This window comes from Myxocyprinus asiaticus, chromosome 14 (assembly GCF_019703515.2).
Source record: "Myxocyprinus asiaticus isolate MX2 ecotype Aquarium Trade chromosome 14, UBuf_Myxa_2, whole genome shotgun sequence".
NCBI classification, from domain to species: Eukaryota; Metazoa; Chordata; class Actinopteri; order Cypriniformes; family Catostomidae; genus Myxocyprinus; species Myxocyprinus asiaticus.
In genome coordinates, this window is record NC_059357.1 from 6,731,430 (window position 1) to 6,751,664 (window position 20,235).

The 20,235-nt window shown below is 39.7% G+C and overlaps 1 protein-coding gene across 5 annotated transcripts in view; it reads right to left on the reverse strand.

Annotated features, from left to right (window-relative positions):
• LOC127451114 (TBC1 domain family member 16-like) overlaps positions 1-15,854 on the reverse strand; it is a 37,333-nt gene extending 21,479 nt beyond the window's left edge. For 4 of the 5 annotated variants that reach the window (XR_007899061.1, XM_051715548.1, XM_051715551.1 and 1 more), the window contains exons 1-3: positions 15,716-15,835; positions 6,667-6,913; positions 6,167-6,578 (exon numbers count right to left, since the gene is read on the reverse strand). Coding sequence is in view for 4 of the 5 variants with exons in the window: in XM_051715548.1 (XP_051571508.1) it covers positions 6,167-6,578; positions 6,667-6,841 (587 nt within the window). In the remaining variant the exon portion in view is untranslated. Of the gene's footprint in view, positions 1-6,166; positions 6,579-6,666; positions 6,914-15,715 lie in introns of all 5 variants that reach the window. The other variant, XM_051715549.1, reaches the window with a different exon arrangement.
• Between the last annotated feature and the right edge of the window lie 4,381 nt (positions 15,855-20,235).

A 20,235-nucleotide genomic window follows, 5' to 3' on the forward strand; every position in this document is an offset into this window, starting at 1 on the left:
CGGATCGAAATGTCTTGTTGATGAGAGAGGTCAACAGAGAATGGCCAGACTGGTTCGAACTGACAAAGTCTACGGTAACTCAGATAACCGCTCGTACAATTGTGGTGAGAAGAAAAGCATCTCAGAATGAGATAAAATAACTTTTATATACTATAACTTATAGTGGACATTTCATGAAATAACATGATTTTTCTTGCTCTTTTGAAGAGCTGAATGTAGTCTAACATTCACGACACAAAACTCTGTGAGGAGGACTCCACAACAGCACATCCCTCCTCCTTCCCGGATTTCAGCACCAATGTAACAAGGTTTAGGTTGGGAAAGGAGCAGGTGGGAACCGGCTGAACAAAGTAATATTTTAATTAAACAAAGACACAACATAAACACACACATGGCAGCTGCATGTGGCTCTCTCTCTCCCGAACTGCCACGTTCTGTTGCATTTATCCCTCTCCTCGGTTGATTAGCCCAGTTGGGGGCCGGGCGTGCGTAGTCACGGCCCGGGCCCACCCTCCTCCTTGTCACAAACTCCAATCCCATTCTGGCCAGACCATTTATACAAAAAGCTTCAAAAAATAAATAAATACAATAATAGTCTAAAATAGTCACATTAACATTTGTTTACATTCATCAGCGCCTATTCAGCAACTTGGCTGCCGTTGTTTCTGACTTCACATGCAACGAGATTAGCCAATCATAACAGAGGTCATTTAAATATAAAAGTCCTAAAGGTACAGTAGCAAAAACAACCCGTTTAATTGCAAGGATCAGAGAGTTAGTAAGGAGTCATGTAAAACTTTTTTGGTTCAAGAAAACTTGATTATCATTGTAAGTGGACTTCAGGGGAAAAATAAAATGCTACAAAGTGCAGAATTTGCCCCCTTAATATATGGAAGTTATCCCACAGATTTTAACTGGAAGGGGCATTCATGATTTCTTTATTCCTTCAATCCTACACTGATCAAAACACTTGAGCCATGAAATGAGAGACAATGAGAGAGAAAGAGAGGGTGAAAGAAAAAAAACATCTGGTGTAGAGTGAAAAGCATGAGTAAGAGGAAAACTTTATAAAGACAGAATAAAAGAGAAGTCACAAAGTGGGAGCAAAATCAGAACTGACACAAAATATAAACATGACGGATCCACAGAGGAAGTGAAAACCAGAAAACAAATGTCAAAAAACAGGTCAGAGAGAACTTCCTCCACACAAAGCAGTGCAGAGGAATAGAAATACTCCATCATAGTTGGAGTCAAACACAAACCACTGATTTTTATCTTCTGATGGGCAGCTCATGTCCCGGCCTCACCCCTGCAGCTCAGGCCGAAATAACAAAAGGAGGAAACTATTCTGAAAAGAGGGAATATTAGATGAAGCAGTTGGGGGTTGGGAATCTGGTGTTGCCTCATCTCTGGAAACTCACAGACTGAGATCTTATTCCTGCCAAAACAGCAACTTCTGCAATGCTCTTGTATATTGGCTTGTAATGTCTCCCCCGTGTGGCCGTGGAGCAGCATTACAAGTACGACACAGGCCATAATAGCATATTTTAAATGTCTTCCAGTTAGGATTGTAATATTATGATGACTTATTTAAGTATCAAAGGTAAAAACGTTCAAATGGAGTCCTTTTTTAAATACATCATGCCATTCAAACTGATATTTATTCAGCTGAGAAAATGTCTATTTAATGCCTATCTTTGAAAATTGTTACGCTGCCCTTGACATGCAATGCGAGTTTATTGCTCACACACCCGTCACACAAAAATGTTAATATTTAATATTTAGATCAATATTTTAGTCACCTTTTACTATTAACCTCCTCTTTCAAACAGCCCTCCAAAGCGCTCTTCTCTCCTAAGAGTTCTTCTTTTGTTTTTGGTGATTTGCATTCTTGGTGCACATCACCACCTACTGGGCAGGGAGGAGAATTTATAGTAAAAAAGGACTTAAATATTGATCTGTTCTTATCATATCGCTTCAGAAGATTTGGTTTTAACCACTGGAGTCATATGGATTACTTTTATGCTGCCTTTTTGAGCTTCAAAGTTTTGGACCCTGTTGACTTGCATTGTATGGACCTACAGAGCTGAAAAACCAGGCTTCAAATCGCACTGCAGAAATACCAATGATCTAATCTGCTCTAATCTACCATTTCTCTGGAGGTCAACCGGGCTTCCCTCGATATGGCAGCATTTTGAAAGGATAATAAATCTAACCACTTATTGAACATTGGTGTCTTTTATCACATTTTAAAAGCTTTGTGTCATGCTTAAGAACACCCCTTAAAATCACTGTAACCCACATCCTCTCATTGCATATTGGTTGATTTTGTGTTCCACAAAGAATGACATGAGGGTGAGTAAATAATTACAGGGTGAGCTCTTTAAAACAACTGATGCAACTAGTTTAACCTTATTTACACAATTATGACAGGTTCCTGGAGCAACATCCTTTGTTTGGAGCAACCAATCATTTCTGTCTGATTTGTTATGGTCAGGATTAGGGTACAGATTAGGTTTAGGATTCTGATTGGCTGATAGGAATGATGTTCAATGAACAACAAAGGATGTCCTACTTGTGTGAATCACATTGACCACGTTTACATCCACTTAAGAAAATTATTTTTTTCCAGGGTTTTTGCAGAAAGCAGCGTTCTGAAACGTCATGCAAACAAGAACGCCGATTTCCTTACGCTGTTTAAGGGGTTAAGCGAAAGCGGTTTAACTCACCCAGGTTTCTCCTCAAGAACGGGGCTTAATCTGGCCATGTAAACACATAAGAGGCGTTCTGAAGGGTGTTTAAAGAGCGTGCATGTGTGTGAACAGACCAAATAACAAAAGTCACAGGATGGATCACAACAACAAATCAACATAGCGGAAAGAATTCTACATTTCTGGGAGTACATTTACATTTACGCATTTGGCAGACGCTTTTATCCAAAGCGACTTACAGTGCACTTACTACAGGGACAATTCCCCCGGAGCAACCTGGAGTTAAGTGCCTTGCTCAAGGACACAATGGTGGTGGCTGTGGGGATTGAACCAGCAACCTTCTGATTACCAGTTATGTGCTTTAGCCCACTACACCATCACCACTCCTAGAGTACAGTGGGAAAAGAACATACACTTTAAACCAGGGGTTGTACAGGGGCCACATCGGGCATAAAGTAGTGCATGGGGGGCCACATTGTACTTCTTTTGATATACAATGTTCCGCATTGATTTGGTTCTTGTTTCCTTTAAGCCCAGAAATACAGGTGCATCTCAATAAATTAGAATGTCGTGGAAAAGTTCATTTATTTCAGTAATTCAACTCAAATTGTGAAACTCGTGTATTAAATAAATTCAATGCACACAGACTGAAGTAGTTTAAGTCTTTGGTTCTTTTAATTGTGATGATTTTGGCTCACATTTAACAAAAACCCACCAATTCACTATCTCAAAAAATTAGAATACATCACAAGACCAATAAAAAAACATTTTTAGTGAATTGTTGGCCTTCTGGAAAGTATGTTCATTTACTGTATATGTACTCAATACTTGGTAGGGGCTCCTTTTGCTTTAATTACTGCCTCAATTCGGCGTGGCATGGAGGTGATCAGTTTGTGGCACTGCTGAGGTGGTATGGAAGCCCAGGTTTCTTTGACAGTGGCCTTCAGCTCATTTGCATTTTTTGGTCTCTTGTTTCTCATTTTCCTCTTGACAATACCCCATAGATTCTCTATGGGGTTCAGGTCTGGTGAGTTTGCTGGCCAGTCAAGCACACCAACACCATGGTCATTTAACCAACTTTTGGTGCTTTTGGCAGTGTGGGCAGGTGCCAAATCCTGCTGGAAAATGAAATCAGCATCTTTAAAAAGCTGGTCAGCAGAAGGAAGCATGAAGTGCTCCAAAATTTCTTGGTAAACGGGTGCAGTGACTTTGGTTTTCAAAAAACATAATGGACCAACACCAGCAGATGACATTGCACCCCAAATCATCACAGACTGTGGAAACTTAACACTGGACTTCAAGCAACTTGGGCTATGAGCTTCTCCACCCTTCCTCCAGACTCTAGGACCTTGGTTTCCAAATGAAATACAAAACTTCTCATCTGAAAAGAGGACTTTGGACCACTGGGCAGCAGTCCAGTTCTTCTTCTCCTTAGCCCAGGTAAGATGCCTCTGACGTTGTCTGTGGTTCAGGAGTGGCTTAACAAGAGGAATACGACAACTGTAGCCAAATTCCTTGACACGTCTGTGTGTGGTGGCTCTTGATGCCTTGACCCCAGCCTCAGTCCATTCCTTGTGAAGTTCACCCAAATTCTTGAATCGATTTTGCTTGACAATCCTCATAAGGCTGCGGTTCTCTCGGTTGGTTGTGCATCTTTTTCTTCCACACTTTTTCCTTCCACTCAACTTTCTGTAACATGCTTGGATACAGCACTCTGTGAACAGCCAGCTTCTTTGGCAATGAATGTTTGTGGCTTACCCTCCTTGTGAAGGGTGTCAATGATTGTCTTCTGGACAACTGTCAGATCAGCAGTCTTCCCCATGATTGTGTAGCCTAGTGAACCAAACTGAGAGACCATTTTGAAGGCTCAGGAAACCTTTGCAGGTGTTTTGAGTTGATTAGCTGATTGGCATGTCACCATATTCTAATTTTTTGAGATAGTGAATTGGTGGGTTTTTGTTAAATGTAAGCCAAAATCATCACAATTAAAAGAACCAAAGACTTAAACTACTTCAGTCTGTGTGCATTGAATTTATTTAATACACGAGTTTCACAATTTGAGTTGAATTACTGAAATAAATGAACTTTTCCACGACATTCTAATTTATTGAGATGCACCTGTATTTGTGTACTCAATTTTCTGAACTGTATGTGACTGATGGGACTATTCTGCAATTTCCTAAAGTATTGTATTGCTCTACAAAGGCAGGTACTTTCCTATCAGCCATTAAAAAAAAAACTGTATAAAGGTTTAATAGTGGAAGCTCATCTGACCTACTTTGGTTGACGTGTAGGGTGAATGAAGAGCTTTCTTCCTATCCACCATGGGAGCATGAACAAAACTAGATCTGCATTTCGTGCAGGTGTTTTTTTTTTTTTTTGCCATGCAAAACTCGCAGCCACAATGCTAGAGTGTTATAGCAGCTTCAGCACTGCTACAGGGTTGCAAAAGTGTTCTATGAGGTGTTAGGTGGGTACTAGGCTATGGTGTAGCAGTGTCTGTAGAGGTGGGCATACTGTGAATTTATGAAAGTAGAAAGTGTTCTGTAGGTTCAGAGAGTAATAAAAATTTGACCTGATGCTATGCTAAAGGATGTTTTGAACGATGTAATCAACCATGCTGTGTTGATCTATGAATTATGAATAAGCTTTGAGCAGCTCCTCTTACTACACACAGTCACTACAGATCTGAGGTAACACAACTGAAACATCACAGCATACACATGATAGACTCATTTTGACATCAAACACCCAGTTAAAACCTTTTCAAAAACAGGTGTAAGTAATTGCTTCAAACAACTTCAATTTCAAAAGGTTACACGGTCTAGGAAGATCACATGAAAATTACAACATTTTTACAAAATGATATTAAGTGGCTTCATACACGTTTCACGGCAGTGCCGAGGTGAAATGTCCACTGGGTGAACATAATTCTCTATCGAGTTATAAATCAACAAAACCAACATCCCTAACTTCAACCCTAAACCTAAACCTAACCGATAGTGTCATAAAAGAAAGTGTGACATGAAAAATGCAATTGCTGAAGCAACTGCGTCATTTTGTGGGGCTTCTATGACACTTCTGGCTCACATGTCGACTTGCGTGCTCTGACATCGCAAGTGAAGTCTATCAGATGAGCAACTGCGCAATTTGCTCACACTTGAACAATTTGTAAATGTAGTTGGTTATTTAATGCAAGGGTTAAGATGTATCACCTTACAAGTCATGCACATCTGTACAAGTTTTTTATGTTATAAGATAGCATTGTGAGAGGAACAGCAGAAAGTGTTTATAAACTGATAATCTGTTCATGACTTTCCTTCTTCCATGGAACACAAGAGGTGATACATGCAGTGGAGAAGCATTTTAAATGTGCTGATCTTGCACAAATGTGAAATTTCTTGCATCAGTGTGTTCAAAGTTTCTGTATTTCTACATTCTCAGCTTTTTCTCACCTGCTCTCATTATCCAGGAAGACAGAGATGCTGCTCTCACCCAGCGCCTCGCTGACGGGCGACAGGCAGAAGGGCGAGGAGAAGGTGTCCGAGTCAGAGCCGAGGGTGCTGTCTCGGCTCACCTCGTCTGCGGAGAGCTCGCAGGAGCCTTCATCGCCTTCTTCTGAAAGCTGCTGGTTCTGCAGCACTGCCTCCGTCCCATCATCATCCTCCTCTTCCTCAGGGGCAGGCGGCGGGCGAGAGTGAGCCCGGTGGGCTCGGCGGCGGGCGTTACGGCGGACTGGAGAGTTTTCGGGTGTGATGTAGCGGAGCGCTTCCTCGTCCTGACGCTGGATGCGGGAGTTGGGCACCCAGGTGAGGATGAGGGTGGAGCCGAGAGCCTCGTCTTTCTCCAGGTGCACACACAGGTAACCTGGAGGAGACAATCAGAAAGACAGAAGAGTATAAATTTATGACTGCTTAACTGTTCGCATGTGTGTGTGTGTGTGTGTGAGTGTTACCTGGGTGATGTTCAGGCAGTCCGGGCAAAGGCTCAGCTGGGTGCACGCACACATTGTTCTTAGAGAAGATGATCTCTCCATCCTGAACCGCCCGTGATCCCCCTGTGCCCACATTAAAGGTCAAAAGGTCAGAGGCTTTGGACGATGCACATCGCAGGAGTCGACCGAATGACATCTCCTCCAGTCACCACTCACTGCTCCCATCCTCTGAAAGAGAGGGGGGGGGGTGGGGGGCGAGTGTCAAACCCTGTGAGGGGAAGTAGTCAGTGTATGGTAAATGTGTCACCTAAATAATAAATTATAAATAAGTTAATTAACATTTTAAATTATTTTATAAACTTTCATTTATAAATAAATGTACATAACAGATTATTAGAATTAATAATTACGAGTATAAATGAGTAATTACAGATGAAAACTTTTTTTTTCTAATTGGGAGTTTGCCTGTGCAAATATCGAGCCATTTCGTTTGAAATAAATACATTCTAATTAATGATAAAAAAAAAAAAAATACCAAATACAAAAAAACTGAAAACAAAACAGAAACAATTATAATAAAATAAAAAAAAAAAATAAAAAAAAAAATACAAAACCAAACAAGACAAAACCAGACAATACAAAACAAAAACAAAAATACAAGAAAAATAAAACACAAAAAACCAAACAAGAAACAAACAAAACAAAACTAGACAAAACATAACACAAAACACAAAACAAAACTGAATTTGTAAAATACTAACAGAGTTATTACTGAACTACAGTAGGCCTAAACTAACAAAAAGTCAGAATAACTCTTACAATTCAATCTTTAGGGTCTTCACAGTAATAAACGTAAACGTCTGTAAAACCCATGTTCACCTTCCTAACTGCATGGTTATTTGTGTCTAAATCATACAAAGTCACACCTTCAACAAACACACATAGGCACACATAAGTGTGCCAGTGCACTGAAGAAACCCAGAGCATGCGCGCATGTTATCCTTGTAACAGACGGAAGCTTAAGTGTGCCAAAAGTTCAAGGAAAACACAACACTTTCTGGTTCCTTGTTTAAAACAGCCGCTGCCATTTCTGTTTGAATCTTGTTAATGTACACAAACCAACAAGTCATTCAATAAGGTAAAAGGGTAGATGACATGTCAAGAAGTGAAAGCTGTGTCCTACACTATGACATGCTTTTAACTAGAACTATTTTAAATAACATTTGTACTTTCTGTTTTATGACCTCATAATGATCACTATTTCTATTGCTCATGCAAGTGTGTATTTGAACAAACCCCCTAACCCTAAATACAAGGGTGTAGAATTGGCTTGAACATTGTGGGGGGGGGGGTATTGCAGCATGAAGCTACAGTACGGCTGGGCGATATGTCTTAAATTATAACTCTATATTTTTCAGCCTATTGACGATATTCGATATATCTCGATAATTATGTATTTGCTCTAAAATGGCTCGTGTTTTTGTTTTGTTGTTTTTTTAATCAGAGGAACCATCATTTCATCCAAACAGCCATCGTAGTCAAGTAGATTAAATATGTTCAAGGCATTAAATAAAAATCTAATAATATTTTTTCATTAAATAAACACAAGGGAGAATGAAATTCAATCATTTTCATTGATGTGCACTTTATATTTATATTTCATACACAATAATACATAGTAGCTTAATAAAAAGCATTATTTACCTCTAAATGTTTTTACTAATAAATATTTGTGAAAAACAAGGTGTGCAAAGTTACCTCACTGACTTGAATTATCATTATTATTCTGATTATTAGATTTGCGTTATATAAAAGTAATACATTTCTGTCCTGTTTACTTCATCTTCACCTGGGGCTTTTATTTTGACACTGAAAGTGCTGTCGTATTTACTTCAACTTCACAAGGAGCTTTTATTCAGACACAGGAAAGGCAATGTGTATTTGACAGTTTACAATGTTCAGCATTTCCTGAAATGCTGTAATCTCCTACTTTTCTATTATTCTGTGCCACTTTTGTAGATTTGTATAATAACGTGTAACTGTTACTAATGTTTGGAATTGCACGAATGCTTGAACCTGCATTATTTTGATTTCACAATGCATGTGAACTGATCTGAGAGCGCCGCCATGCACGTGCACACAGATCAGCGCATCACTGGTTTGTTCTGAATCACACACAGTTATCTCCCCCCATCCACCCAGAATCTACGCCCCTGCCTAAGTATAAAACTTGTGCCGTACCATGTTCTACAGACATCAATGAAGCCATGCAGCTTTTTGAGGAGAGGTATGCGATTACAGTACTTTGCAAAGCAATCAATCATGCAAATGTCACTAAGTGGATGAAAAAGAGTGAAAAAATACATATCCATAGATTTACAGTGAAGGAGGGACCCAAGTCATATCTAGGGACCAGAATATCATATAAACTTTTTTGGTCCAGTATGTAACCACCAGGCAACTACTAAGAACACTCTAGATACCTAACAACCACCCAGAATACCCTAGTGACACCCTAGCATGATAGCATCCACCTAGAGAACCCTAGCAACCACACATCAATGTGCTAAAAACACTCGGAACACCTTAGCAACTGCCCTGGCATCCACCCGCAACAGCCTAGAATTCCATTATGAATATATATTTTGACATAAAATCTTAATGTTGTAAAAAAAAAGTTCATAAACATCTTACAGCATTTGTCAGCAGCTACCCAAAAACAAATTATGCAACATTCTGTGCAATCAATCACTTGTGAGTTGTGACATGAACTTCCATTTCAAACTTCTTCCGGATTTCAGTTTTTCCTCTCTTGATTAACTATACCCAGCCCTTCCTCTACTGAAATGGCACAAATTTACAGGGTGGCAGTATCTCATTTGTGTTGATTAGAGGTCAGTTTCCTTTCACATACACTGATAAGCCAAATCATTATGACCACCTGCCTAATATGCTTTTGGTCCTATGCATGCTGCTAAAACAGCACTGACCCGCCAAGGCATGGACTCTACAAGACCCCTGAAGGTGTCCTTTGGTATCTGGCAACAAGAAATAAGCAGCCGATCCTACAAGTCCTGTAAGTAGCAAGTTGGATCTGCCGTGGATTGGACTTGTTGGTCCAGCACATCCCACAGATGCTCAACTGGACTGAGATCTGGGGAATTTGGAGGCCAGGGCAACACCTTGAACTCTTCATCATGTTCTTCAAACCATTCCTGAACAGTGTGTGCAGTGTGGCAGGGCGCATTATCCTGCTGAAAGAGGCCACTGCCATCAGGGAATACCATTGCCATAAAGGGGTGTACCTGGACTGCACTGATGTTTAGGTAGGTGGCACGTGTCAAATTGATGTCCACATGAATGGCCGGACCCAGGGTTTCCCAGCAGAACATTGCCCAGAGCATCAAACTCCCTCCACCGGCTTCTCGTCTTCCCACAGTGCATCCTGGTAAAATCACTTCCCCAGGTAAATGGCACACATGTACACAGCCGTCCACATGATGTAAAAGAAAACAGGACTCATCGGACCAGGCGAACTTCTTCCACTGCTCCAAGGTCCAGTTCCGACGCTCGCATGCCCATTGTAGGCACTTTCGACGGTGGACAGGGGTCATCATGGGCACTCTGACCGGTCTCCGGCTACGTAGCCCCATACGCAGCAGGGTGCGATGCACTGTGTGTTGTGACACATTCATCCTGTAAACATCATTAAAATTGTATGTGATTTGTTCCACAGTAAACCTTCTGTCGGTTCAGACTAGACGGGATAGACTTCGTTGCCCACGCATATCAATGAGCCTTTGGCACTCAACACCCTGTTGCCGGTTTGTGGTTTGTCCCTCCTCGGACCACTGTCAGTAGGTACTCACCACTGCTGGCACCCCACAAGCCTTGCTGTTTCAGAGATGCTCTGACCCAGTCACCTGGCCATAACAATTTGGCCCTTGTGAAAGTCGCTCATGTCTTTACTCCTGCCCATTTCTCCTGCATTCAACACGTTGACCACGAGAACAGATTGTTCACTTACAATCTAATCTACCCAGACCTCAACATGTGGCCTTGTTAGGAGATGATCAATATTATTCGCTTCACCTGTGAGTGGTCATAATGTTCTGGCTCATCAGTGTATCAGATAATACACTAAAAAGGCCACAATTAGTTAAAACTAATGGCAAGAAAACCCCCAAAATATTACGAACTGGGAACCAAATCTCAGAGGTTAAACAGACTTTTTAAACAACTTAAACGTGTTGGGGAGTAACTAACTAAAAGTAGCCACACTACTAATGTAAGTACAAATTTCAGAAGGTACTGTAGCTCAGCTGTTTTCAAAATGGAGTAGCTTTTACAGTAAACATCTACTTTTTCCAACGAATAGCAGTGTAGCATGACAACATACTCTCTCATTTGAAGTATTGGTGAGTCACATTATTTTCACTGAATTGGTTCGTTAAATGGATTTAAATTAAACTTTCTAAAAAAAAAAAGAAAAAAATCATAGATTTATTTGGGTCCCTGTTCAGACACCTTTTACATGTTTCTTGTAGTAAAACATGAAGTAATATAATATATATATATATATATATACACACACACACACACACACACACACACACACACAGGCGGCCAAAATTTTGGAATAATTGGTACTTTTATTCACCAAAGTGGCATTCAACTGATCACAATGTACAGTCAGGACATTAATAAAGTGAAAAATTACCATTACAATTTTTTAAAAATTCAGAACTACTTAAACTACTTCAAAGAGTTCTCATCAAAAAATCCTCCACATGCAGCAATGACAGCTTTGCAGATCCTTGGCATTCTAGCTGTCAGTTTGTCCAGATACTCAGGTGACATTTCACCCCACACTTCCTGTAGCACTTGCCATAGATGTGACTGTCTTGTCGGGCACATCTCATGCACCTTACAGTCTACCTGATCCCACAAAAGATCCATAACACTATTCCAATTATTTGTTGTCCAATGTCTGTGTTTCTTTGCCCACTCTAACCTTTTCTTTTTGTTTTTCTGTTTCAAAAGTGGCTTTTTCTTTGCAATTCTTCCCATAAGGCCTGCACCCCTGAGTCTTCTCTTTACTGTTGTACATGAAACTGGTGTTGAGCGGGTAGAATTCAATGAAGCTGTCAGCTGAGGACATGTGAGGCGTCTATTTCTCAAACTAGAGACTCTGATGTACTTATCCTCTTGTTTAGTTGTACATCTGGTCTTCCACATCTCTTTCTGTCCTTGTTAGAGCCAGTTGTCCTTTGTCTTTGAAGACTGTAGTGTACACCTTTGTATGAAATCATTGTATAGCCTTCATTCCTCAAAACAATGATTGACTGACGAGTTTCTAGAGAAAGCTGTTTCTTTTTTGCAATTTTTGACCAAATATTGACCTTAAGACATGCCAGTTCCGCCTTTATCTAAAGTGACTTACAAAAGAGGAAAACATAAGCAAATCATCTTAGGAGACAGTGGTATGAAAAGTGCCGTATTACAAAGTATCACTAGCATCATAATAGTATTCAAAACAGAATAAAGTGCAACAGGAATTTTTTTTTTTTAAATGACTGGTTAAGTGCTCATGGAAAAGATGTGTTTTTAGTAGTTTTTTGAAGAGTGAGTCAGCTTCATGGATAGAGTTGGGAAGGTCGTTCCACCAACGTGGTACGATGAAGCTGAAAGTCCGGGAAAGTATTCTGGTGCCTCTTTGTGTTGGTACAACAAGGCGATGTTCCATAGCCGATCGCGCAAACAAACACAAAGACAATGTTAAGCTTCATTTAATGAACCAAATATCTTTCAGCTGTGTTTGATATAATGGCAAGTGATTTTCTAGTACCAAATTAGCAATTTAGCTTGATTACTCAAGGATAAGGTGTTGGAGTGATGGCTGCTGGAAATGGGGTCTGTCTAGAATTGATAAAAAATTACTTTTTTCAAATAGTGATGGTGCTGTTTTTTACATCAGTAATGTCCTGACTATACTTTGTGATCAGTTGAATGCCACTTTGGTGAATTAAAATACCAATTTCCTTCCGAAACAGCAAAATCTGTATGTTATTCCAAACTTTTGGCCGCCAGTGTGTGTGTGTGTGTGTGTGTGTGTGTGTATATATATATATATATATATATATATATATATATATATATATATATATATATATATATTCATTCAAATCTTACAAAAATTACAGTGTATTCAAGTTTTACTGAGTAGCATTTATGGTAAATTGATCTTTTGAAATGCTGTTTGATACTGAAAATAACCAAATCCTATTACAGACTAATCTCACTGTGAAATCATTGAGTAGGTTGACTTTTCTGTAGCAAAGATCGATCTACGCTGACCGAAATTCAAAACACTGCCCCCAGTGGCCAAAGCCATAAGAGCGAGTTGTAAAGCGAGCTGGTTTTCAGCTGTACAGGATGTAATACAGTGAAGAGAAATGCATATTTTATTAACTCTACCCCCCCAACCCAAACCTAAACCAAACCATAAGTGAAGTAAAAATGTAATGTTGTAGATGTAAAGTGAGTCGGCCTAATGTCACTGATCCTAGGGTAGCGGAACTTTCGGAAACAACATGCCGACTTATCGTGTGATCATGTTGACTATTAACCGAGTAATGCTTTGATTGCAATCCCGTGAATTAGAAATATAATCTGATAACTAACATATATATATATATATATATAAAAGATACCGCCCTGGGGCCTGGGTACCTCAGTGGTAAAATACGCTGGCTACCATCCCTGGAGATCGCTAGCTCGCTAGTTCAAATCCCAGGGCATGCTGAGTGACTCCAGCCAGGTCTCCTAAACAACCGAATTGGCCCGGTTGCTAGGGAGGGTAGAGTCACATGGGGTAAACTCCTAGTGGTCGCTATAATGTGGGGCGCGTGGTGAGTTGAGCGTGGTTGCCGCGGTGGGTGGCGTGAAGCCTCCACATGCGCTCTGTCTCCGTGGTAACGCACTCAACAAGCCACATGATAAGATGCGCGGGTTGACGGTCTCAGAAGCGGAGGCAACTGGGATTTGTCTTCCGCCACCCCAGACTGAGGCGAATCACTACGCGACCACGAGGACTTAAAAGCACATTGGGCATTCCAAATTGGGAGAAAAAGGGGAAAATTCAAAAACAATAAATAAATAAAATAAAATAAAATCCCACCCTGGTCAAATTTTCCTTTAATACTAATTACTTTATTTTTAAGTTACATTCTAAAACACTTGTCACAAAAAAAAGTTTTACCCGCTCAACAAAATCAAAATAATGTCCATTTTCTCCTTGTTCATTGTCGCACACCCTTCAGCTGTCCCAGAAATGCAAACAGACGTATGTATGAACATATGAATTCACATTTAAACTATATTACATGAATAGTTGTAACTCAAGTTATGTACTTAAAAATAATTACTTTGTCATATTAAAAGTCAGTAACTGTAATCTGATTACAAAATTTAAAATGCAATGTATAATAAAAAAGTAGTTACACTACTTTTGTGCCTAAAAGTAATTAGATTACAGTAATTGATTACTTTGTCATCAGATTACATCAAACACTGGTAGCCAAATTCTTTTTCAAAAGGATAGTTGGACTGTAGTTGAATTAGCCTGCTTCAAATTATGAGTAGCCTGTAGCTTGACAAGTTACGGTTTCAAAGCAGCTTTATGAACACTGCAACTTAGCACCTGGGAAACGCCTTGAGCACTTAGGGAATGTCAAACCTTGATAAAAACCAACTAACAAAAAGACCGTATACTATTTCAGGTGTTTGGGCAATTTGGAAGCTTGTCCGGTAAGGTTACTCTAAAACTCGAGAGTAGAGTTTCTTTCACTTTAACTACATTGAGACTATACAGGCGGATGAGAGGCACACTTACAAACTATAATATCAGTGCAAACACAATTAGAGTGAATAAACATGCCACATCATGGCACTAGACTATCTTGCACTCCAAATCAGGAAAAAGTGATATTGTACTACTATCACAACTGTGTACTGAGAAGAGTGTCACTAGTAGATGCATGTGATCTTTCTCCTTTAAGCTGTCAACATCTCTGGAAACTCTTGCACTGGCAGATATGCATGTGCCATACAGCAGTACAACAACAACTTGACCTGGAATGCACTTTAAAATCTACAGAATTAAGGGTTTACAATTGTTCAAATGTAGGGTACAAGCTAAAGGCACTTTTGATTTTATTGTCTCCCAAAACACTAAACAGTAACAAAAACAACCACAGTACTTTCCTTAACACCTGTTTGTCACTATATAGTGCAAAATATTCCTGATCCGTGACATCATTGCATGCAATGTCTAAAGTTTGATTTTGAGGTCATTTGATTTAATACTGAATCATTTTTAAATGTTGCAAATGTATGTAGCTTATGAGAATTACCAGGAGAACCTTATTCAATTCTTACTGTATTTGATCCCATCACAATTGGTTCTAAATCATTATGGAAACCATGAACACATTCCTTTAGAATTTTATGACTAGGGATATCCAATCAAAGATTATTCATCACATGCACAGCAAAAAATATGCATTATTAAACATGCTACTAAACATGCAAGTGGCTTTAAATGTCATAAAACCATATAATATCACAATGGCATATTAATCCCAATGTCAAAGTAAAAATGTATAAGTCTTAAGCAATAAAGTCTGTGCATGTCCCAACATTGCAATGTCTAAATAAATATTACAGTAATCAAAATCAACTTACAGCCTACATCAAACACACCATGTGTTCATATATTGAACTTGTTCGGGCCTGTATCAGATGCTCTGTCCTTCTGATCGGGCTGATTGACCTGTACCAATATTGTATTTAAATGCACAATGCCCCTGTGCCGCTCTGTGCATCTGAATCATCATAAAAGGTATATCAGGTAACAGAAGCAAAGCGCGCTGAGAAATGTGGTCCGTTATGTCTGTTATAATAGAGATACATCTACTGCTCTTCCCATATGGGACGCAGCCTGAACAACTTCAAATACTGACAGCCATTACAATGGATTAGTAATCGAAAAACAAGTCAGCACGCTTACCTTCAGTACCAGAAGCGATTATAAACTCTGCCACTCGTCCATATCAGAAGCTGTCCATCGGAGAGTAATATATTATAGATATTTGCTTCTGTGAATGACGCTGTTCTCGCTGTGTGTACGCGTGTTTATGGGCAATACGTCACTCCGCACGCCGCCTCTGAAGCCACGCCCACTTCCATTCAGCTGCTTCCTGGGCGATCTGCGTTTCCTTTGAAGGCTCTGAACGCAACGCTGAAAGAAGAGAGAACATGGTCGTGCTTATAATAATGTGTAGAGTGCAAAAGCAAATAAAAGGGGTTAAATGTTTATTTTATTTTAATTTGAAGTATTAAATGAATCGAAAGTGGTCAAAAGGAAAGCACATGTGTACAGTCTGAAACATAAATTGACCAATCAAAAGTAATTAAGCACACCAAAACAAGGAAAAGTGTGGATTATTAAAAATAAATAAATCAATAAATAGAATTACTATTCAGGTTGATTTAATCCAACCTTCATTTTTCTATATATTATATACAGAGGGGTCCTAAAGTCTGTGACCACACTGAAAATATTGTAACATTTTTTTTTTTTAATTATTATTATTTAAACAAAATTTTTGGTTTTCGAAAACATTAAATCAAAGAAAAGATAGCCTATGGTGTAAAATGAAGAATGAATCGTTTTCTAGGTCACTAATCAAATGTAAGCAAATTTGTGGTGTTTGCCATGTTAACTCGTTTAAATGGTCAGATTTCCATTCTGCCAATGAAGCACACAAGATGCTCTTTGGGACATTTTAAATCATGCTAGGCTATTATAAATTATTTTAATCTATTTTTATAAAGATAGATTTATTTTAGCATTGATTATGTTAATTATTCTGTCACTGAGTGTATAATATAAACAACAACAAAGCATTGTTTCATGTATTTATCACTGATTCACATAATTACAAACATTAAATCATAACTCTATATAACATACATTATTTAAAAACATTAAGTGCATTATTAATAAAAGTTGAATACACAATAATATCAAAATCAGAATCAGAATCAGCTTTATTGCCAAGTATGCTTACACATACAAGGAATTTGTCTTGGTGACAGGAGCTTCCAGTGTACAACAATACAAAAACAGCAGCAAGATATAGATAATAATAAAAAATAAAAAATAATTATACACATACGTACAGACACACACATACATACATACACACACACATACACATAGGTAGTCCAAATCTAATACAATCTGTTATCTGATATGTACAGTGCAAATGTTTTCTTTTTTTTTTTCTTCAGAGGAATGAAATGGCAGAAGAGGTTGGATGTGTTGGATAAATATAAGAAAGACTAAACTGTGTATTGCACATAGTTATTGCTCAACGGGGCAGTTTTAACTGTTCATGAGATGGATAGCCTGAGGGAAAAAACTGTTCCTGTGCCTGACGGTTCTGGTGCTCAGAGCTCTGAAGCGTCGGCCACAAGGCAACAGTTCAAAAAGGTAATGGGCAGGGTGAGTGGGGTCTAGAGTGATTTTTCCAGCCTTTTCCTCACTCTGGAAGTGTATAGTTCTTGGGGGGGGGGGGGGGGGCAACCAATAATCCTCTCAGCAGTCCGAACTGTCCTTTGTAGTCTTCTGATGTCTGATTTCGTAGCTGAACCAAACCAGACAGTTATTGAAGTGCAGAGGACAGACTCAATGACTGCTGAGTAGAACTGTATCAGCAGCGCCTGTGGCAGGTTGAATTTCCTCAGCTGGAAATGGAAGTACAACCTCTGCTGGGCCTTTTTCACAATGGAGTCAATGTGGGTCTCCCACTTCAGGTCCTGTGAGATGGTAGTGCCCAGGAACCTGAATGACTCCACTGCTGCCACATTGCTGTTTAGAATGGAGAGGGGGGTCAGTGTTGGGGTGTTCCTCCTAAAGTCCACAATCATCTCCACCGTTTTGAGCGTGTTCAGCTCCAGGTTGTTTTGACTGCACCAGACAGCCAGCTGTTCAACCTCCCTTCTGTATGCAGACTCATCATCATCTCGGATGAGGCCGATGACAGTGGTGTCATCTGCAAACTTCAGGAGCTTGACAGAGGGGGTCCTTGGTGATGCAGTCATTGGTGTAGAGGGAGAAGAGTAGTGGGGAGAGCACACATCCCTGGGGGGCACCAGTGCTGATTGTACAGGTGCTAGAAGTGAGTTTCCCCTGTCTCACAAGCTGCTGCCTGTCCGTCAGAAAGCTGGTAATCCAATGACAGATAGACATGGGAACAGAAAGTTGGTGTAATTTATTCTGGAGTATAGCTGGGATGATGGTGTTGAAAGCTGAACTGAAGTCCACAAAAAGGATCCTTGCATATGTCCCTGGTCTGTCCAGATGTTGCAGGATATTATGCAATCCTATGTTGACTGCATCATCCACAGACCTGTTTGCTTGATAAGCAAATAGAAGGGGATCTAGAAAGGGTCCGGAGATGTTCTTCAGGTGGGCCAACACCAGTCTCTCAAATGATTTCATGACCACAGACGTCAGGGCGACAGGTCTGTAGTCATTAAGTCCTGTGATTTTTGGTTTCTTTGGGACAGGAATAATGACTGAGTGTTTGAAGCAGCATGGGACTTCACACTGCTCCAGTGATCTATTGAAGATCTGTGTGAAGATGGGAGCCAGCTAGTTAGCACAGGATCGAAGACACGCTTGTGAGACACCAACTGGGCCTGAAGCTTTCCTCGTCTTTTGTTTCAGAAAGACACAGCACACATCATCTTCACAGATCTTAAGTGCAGGTTGAGTAGCAGGAGGGGGGAGGAGGGGGGTTGCAGGAGGTGTTAGTGTTGGTGTGAAGTGAAGGTCAGAGTGGGTGTGGGGTGTGAGATTGGGCCTTTCAAATCTGCAGTAGAACACATTCAGGTCGTCAACCAGTTGTAGGTTCCCTACAGGGTTGGGGGTAGGAGTCCTGTAATTTGTGAGTTGTTTCATGCCATTCCACACTGATGCAGAGTCGTTAGCTGAAAACTTGTTTTTCAGCTTCTCAGAGTATCTTCTTTTAGCCACTCTGATTTCCCTGTTCAGTGTGTTCCTGGCCTGATTGTACAAGACTTAATATAAACAATTACACAATATATTTACACAGAAGATTTACACAGCAGTACAACAGAGGGGTATTCCAGAGAGCAGGTTAAGCGATTTACCCGGGTAAATTTACCTCATCTTTCTGTTCCAAGTACTGAGGTAACTTTTAGGGTATGTTAGTAGCCATTGCAACTTACTCTCTGAACATAACCTGCTCCAGAGTAGGTTATGTTCCAGACAGGGGTGTACATTCTGGGGAGGATGGGGCGGGGGGTAACCCCCCAATAATCAAAATAAGCAAGCACACAGATATAGCATAGAGATTAGACATTTAATTTCTTATCACTTTAATTCATGTAGGCTACTGTACATATAAATGCACAAATTTCCAGACTTGTTCATTGTACTCTCTTTATTATCTGAAAATATAAATGAGACATGCTGTCATTTAGAGTCACCCACAGTGCCCTCATTTAGCTGGTGGTCAGGTGATTCAATGAAAAGATGTATCTTTCTGATGCTCATCCTCCTCTACTCCATCAAAAGCTGTACATGGTCCATGTCTAAATTACATTTTTGTTCTACCTTTCAATAGGGACCTTTTACAGCTTCCTATTAACAAGGAAGAGATGAGTTACTTTTCCCTAATGCTGAGATCATGAACATCTATAATGTATAGTCAGACACATGATCTTCAATTAAAACAACATAATTTCATTCCATACTAAGTTACTGGAGGCAGATGGACCTTCGTGTACTTGAGAATGCCCAGCCATGGCCTTTTATGGGACAAGATAACAAGCAAGTTTTAATACCACAACAAATTAAAAAAAGAACATAATGGACATGTAACTCCTATCATTGTCCACCTCTGTTACAGCAGATCGTTATCTTATAATGCACATGAATAATCATGTGTGGCCTACTGAAAAACATTACAATTCTATGGGAAATTATGACAACTGTGGGAGATCCTACAATTGAAAAAAGGTCTATTAATATAATGACACCATCAGCAACTGTGGGAAATTAAAGGTGATGTGATTTTAAGTTTTTAGAAACCACAACTGGAGAGCAGAATAGAACTGTCAAAAGACCTGCATAACAAGGTAATCGAACATTATAAAGATGGAAAAGGATATAAAACGATATCCAAAGCCTTGAAAATGCCAGTCAGTACTGTTCAATCACTTATTAAGAAGTGGAAAATTCAGGGATCTCTTGATACCAAGCCAACGTCAGGTAGACCAAGAAAGATTTCAGCCACAACTGCCAGAAGAATTGTTCCGGATACAAAGAAAAACCCACAGATAACCTCAAGAGAAATACAGACTGCTCTGGAAAAAGACGGTGTGGTTGTTTCAAGGAGCACAATACGACAATACTTGAACAAAAATGAGCTGCATGGTCGAGCTGCCAGAAAGAAGCCTTTACTGCACCAATGCCACAAAAAAGCCCAGTTACAA